General features: G+C 39.5%; 1 protein-coding gene across 1 annotated transcript; it reads right to left on the reverse strand.

The window, feature by feature from the left end:
- Window positions 1–2,576: 2,576 nt before the first annotated feature.
- LOC135944165 (serpin B4-like) lies at window positions 2,577–4,387 on the reverse strand. The gene is made up of 7 exons (XM_065490950.1): window positions 4,279–4,387; window positions 4,043–4,225; window positions 3,779–3,986; window positions 3,505–3,722; window positions 3,261–3,449; window positions 3,073–3,208; window positions 2,577–3,007 (listed from the first exon to the last, which is right to left on the reverse strand). The coding sequence occupies exons 1-7, from the start codon at window positions 4,336–4,338 to the stop codon at window positions 2,892–2,894; spliced, it is 1,110 nt and encodes a 369-aa protein (XP_065347022.1). The 5' UTR covers window positions 4,339–4,387; the 3' UTR covers window positions 2,577–2,891.
- Window positions 4,388–4,827: the final 440 nt, after the last annotated feature.

Here is a 4,827-nt window from a genome sequence, read left to right on the forward strand (position 1 = left end):
CATAGCTCAAATAGAACCTTTTTCCCCGCCAAAACAATTTGAATGCGGGAACTGCGCATGCGTCAGAGCTGGTTTGAGCACTTAAAGAGAGACCACCTATACGAATGACTTCTTTGTCAGATCCAGCTAGCTCTAACGCATGCGCAATTCTCGCATTCATATTGTTTTGGCGGGAAAAAAGTTCGCACCTCGCGCTGGACGTTCTATGGTCGGAAAAAATTTCCGCTTTAACTAATTCGACTCTCAAGAATCGGTTGGTGACCTCAGAAACGGTCTTTAATTGAATGGAAAGTTCAATTCAAATTGCAGTGTTAATTTTAACATTTTATGTCAATAATATTCAACTGGGGATTATTTGTGCGTGTTTCAGATGCGAGTTACAAATGACGTTTAGCCTTGTTGTTTCCCAGCCGCGTCCCACGAGCATTGGAAACAATGCTTCCTCGATCACAATGGTATGGCCGGCAATAAATAATCGGATTCTGACCAATTCACTGCTCTTTCTCTCTCTCTCTCTCTCTCTCTCTCTCTCGAGAGCGCGCCTCTGCGTTAATACGCCCTATATTTTTCTCCTTTTTCGTTCTAACGCCGCTCGCAGCGCTTTTTCTTTTTCGAGAATATCACAAAGTAATTTGAGGAAGGATGTGTGCAACGAGGGCCTCACGGGGGGAGCGGCATTGTCTTAATGCCCGCAATAAATCATTCATCATCGTAATTAAAACGCAGCCGGCTCATGAGATCACTTTTTGCTGCGAATCTATGACAGAGCACTTCATGCGTCTTAAATCAGATGCAAATCAATTTTGAGAAATTTCCCGCCTCGGAGTGTTTCACATTTCATGAAATGTTTATTACGCTGAACGCGGCGGCAAATAAAAATAATAATAATAAGGTTGTCACGAGTGCGCAGCACAATTAATTGCACCGAAGATCTGACAACAGAAATGCATTTTCTCGAGCTGTCGGAGAAGCTGAGACGAAGTGAGAGACACGTTAACGGACTCTTTCAGTTGCCAAGCATCACTCATGGGAAAAATGTGCCCGACGCGCCGGCCGCCGCCGCACTACCAACAAGTTGCATTCGACGAGTGAACCAGTTTGCCAAGAGCTCTATTTGCTTTTTCCCCTCGAGATGTGGGTGTCTGATAAATTGATAGCGCCGCCGCTGCACGGAAAGCCTACGTGGAAATATGAGGCCACAATAAACTCATTTGATTGATAGAAAAATTCCTTGCACTGGGTGTTTGCATTCAAAACATCATATGATTCAATCTGCAATGGATATTTCTCAGCCAGACAATAATTCATTTTATATTTTACTTGTAGAAGGAATTTTTTGAAATGAGCAAACAGTTCACAACTTCTCAAGCAGGAAAAAATATTAATTGTAAAATGCGGCTATAATCTACTTTTTATTTTTCTAGGCTCACCGCATCTTTGATAATACACTTCCTTCTGACATAACAATGCGGAATAACTGTATCAGGAGAGCTCTCAACAAATTACAAACATGGAAAATTAATTTTTTGGAGTCAAGAAGGAAAGTTTTAACTTTAAAAGATTAAATTCTACTTAATTTTTCATTTTGATTTGAGGAACTTCACCTTTCGAAGGCTTCAATAAGAATCAAACCCAATTGTAAATCCTTTTGGTTCGATTAGTGTGCTCAGAAACTTCATCAAAAACGGTCTTTAAAGTATTAATCGAAACTTTTACAACTTGATGAAATTAAAAAAAAATAACAAATTGAAAGGAGCTGAACCTCAATGGACAGATTTTCCCAAATTGATATGCCTACTCATTTACCTAAAGTTAAAATCCTAATTCACGAGCTCTTTATTTCCCGTCTGAAGCTGACAATGAATGCTGATAAAATTATTCAAATGAATAATGCAGTAACTATTAATAAATTTAAAGAGGCTTCGATTGTTGGCAGACAGCAATGTATACGCAAACTTAAAAGTTCATCTTTCAAGTATGCAGCGCATTTCTTATTGTTAGGACAATACACCGACGCGGCCCTTTTGCGGCGGCAAAGAGAGATACTTGTTGCATATTGCGGAGACGCGCGCGCACGGCACATTGATAAATAATGTTGAAAAGCCTCTTTATGCACCGCGGGTAACAATGCTGGATTTATGGGCGTGCATTGTTAGCCCGGCTGTCGTCATCAGAAATATGATTGCTGCTGATGCAGTGCGTGCGCGTCTGTTAAACGGCGGCGTAATTGCGATCTCGGCCTTTTATTTGAGCGCAAGCAAAAGTATTTATAAATACGAGACGCCCACGACCACTTTATGACACTTCCTTACATATTGTTCGAGCACGCCTCTATTTTATTGTGGATTTTCCGCCGACCCAATGATTTATGCGCAACAAATAATTTATATTTAATATTTAGGGAGTGTTTCTTTCGTTCTCTCTCAGTCTGCATCCTTTTAAATTGGATTTTTACTTAGAAAAACGAGGAAATCACTGATCAGGTTCGTTAAGAGAACGACTCGTCTGCAAGGTGACTGAACAAACAGTAAATCAATTGTCTCTGGTGATGATTTTTTGTTATAAAATGCTAAAAATGAAAGCATTGTCTAAAATTTTTATTGAAAATTATGAAATGAAATGACGACGAGTAATATTTGTTGGGTTAACTTATAATTGTTTCCAGAACGCATCTGTTCAAACTTAAACGACGTCTTAGATTAAACATAATTTTTATAGAAAAGCATAACTAATCTGTGCTGTATAGTGGAATTGATTGTTTCACGATAAAAAAATCAAGATCTCTCTACTTTGATTATTGTTATTGTATTAAAGTGGTTTACTCTTATTGTTAGAAACATTAAAGGATATTTGTGCAACAAGTATGCTGATGATGAGATGAACCTTGTCATTCAGGGTTTTTCGAATTTCCCTCCAAACAAGCTGAAATTGTCTCGGTAGGTCAGGAAAAAAAAGAACGGATGGTCGCAGCGGAACTCATTCATTGATTTTAAGTTGACGTCAACAACTATCCGGCCGGAATAGAGCAAATTGTTAAGTTTCAAATAATTTCATAAATGAAAATATAATCACCAGTCGAAGAAGAAGCAACTGTTCCTTCCTCATTCACCTCGATCACTGCCTTTTGAATCACTTTGCTAACAAACAAGTTTTCAGATGCAGAAATGCCTGACAAATCTGGCTTTTCAAAAATATCGGCAAGACCCATCTGCAATAAGAATTATTAATTATAAAATAAAAAAATTAAACTGTACTCCAACCTCACGAAGGTGGGGTTCAAGCTCGATGGTTGATTCGATTTTGAACTTTGGTAAAAACACATCTAGCACACTAGTGGTCATTTTCGACATTATCGACTTCAGATCATCCACCTGGTCGATTTTATCGGTTAGGCTATACAAACCATGTGGTTTGTTGGGCAAAATCACAAGCAAATTCACATCGTCTCCCTGAAAATTGAGTCCTGAATCATGATTGGACTAATCGCGCAGCTTATTTATTTACCTCGTAAGGTATGGCGATGGCCTGGGCGTCGAGATCAGGAAGAAGAGCGTGCCGATATTTGCCCACTTTGTTCATCATGGGCACTTCCATATAGATATCGAAGTTTCCCCAATAATATTGAGTCATTTTCGTATTCTCTGGCTTGAATTGCGATTTCCACTGGCCTTTGAAATACATGGCGTTCAGCAGAACCAACCGGGTGGTAATTTCCAGAGGCTCTGTGCAAATTCAATTCATTAAAATTGTCGAGCGCATTTAAAACTGTGAAACATACCATCAAGCAACTTCTCGATCATTCCTTTGGTCTCGGCATTGACCCAATCGTTAATTTTCGCCGTGGCCACCTCTGGACGTTTGAAATCCGCGTTTTCCGCGGAAGCCAAAAATGACTTTGAAATGAGCGTAATGTAATCAAGTGGAATATTGATGTCCTCTGCCGCAAATGCCTTGTTGGCAATCGAAAATTCGACCCCATTAAATCCCTATATTAATTTAGGAAATTAAAAAAGCTGAAATCCTGGATAAAAACCTTTTTCACCTGTGTTAGGGCAAGTGAAACAGCTTCAAACTTGGCTGCGGTTTCGGTCAAATCCTCGGGAAGCTGCAGTGCTTTGGCCATGATCTTCCGGGTTTGATTATTAGAACCAGCATACAGCATTCCCAATGCGTAAATGCAGCTGACGGGCGATGAAACAACATTCCCTTTAATTTTTCCCACAGCCTAAAGAACTCAAAATTTATCAAAATGTTTATGAACTCTTCATTAACTCTCACCTGGTAAAAGTTTTTGCTAGCAGCGAAGACAGTCGTGTCGAGATCGGCCGCGGACGACATTTTCGCACTACTCTACAAGCTGCTGGAAAGTTCGTTTAAGTAGTTGAGACTGGTTGTACCCCGACCGCAAGGAATTTTATCAACTTTGTTTACTCTTATTTCGGTTTCAAACCAAGGCCATTTCGAGTTAAATTTAATTACCCTTAGGGAAATTTATTTTGTCAGTTTGAAGGATGTGAGGAAACGGAAATTTGGACTGAGGTTAAAAGCGAATTACAAAGAGTTCCGTTTTTTTTATTTTTAACAAAATAAGTAGTGTGTGCTATATATTATGGGAGGAGCAAAATGCATTCCGCGCCGCGCGCCAAATCTATTGCGTCCCAGGATTTTGATCCGAGCGGGTCGAATTTGGTCTTAACACGTTCCCTGATAATTTGCGCATCGATTGAGGTGGCCCCTTTTTTGAATTTTTACCAAGGAGAAAATGGGAAAATTCCCGCGCAAAAAATAATTACTATCCCTACCGCGTTTTTCAACTTTAAAACTTCG

Source organism: Cloeon dipterum, chromosome 4 (assembly GCF_949628265.1).
Source record: "Cloeon dipterum chromosome 4, ieCloDipt1.1, whole genome shotgun sequence".
Lineage (NCBI taxonomy): Eukaryota > Metazoa > Arthropoda > Insecta > Ephemeroptera > Baetidae > Cloeon > Cloeon dipterum.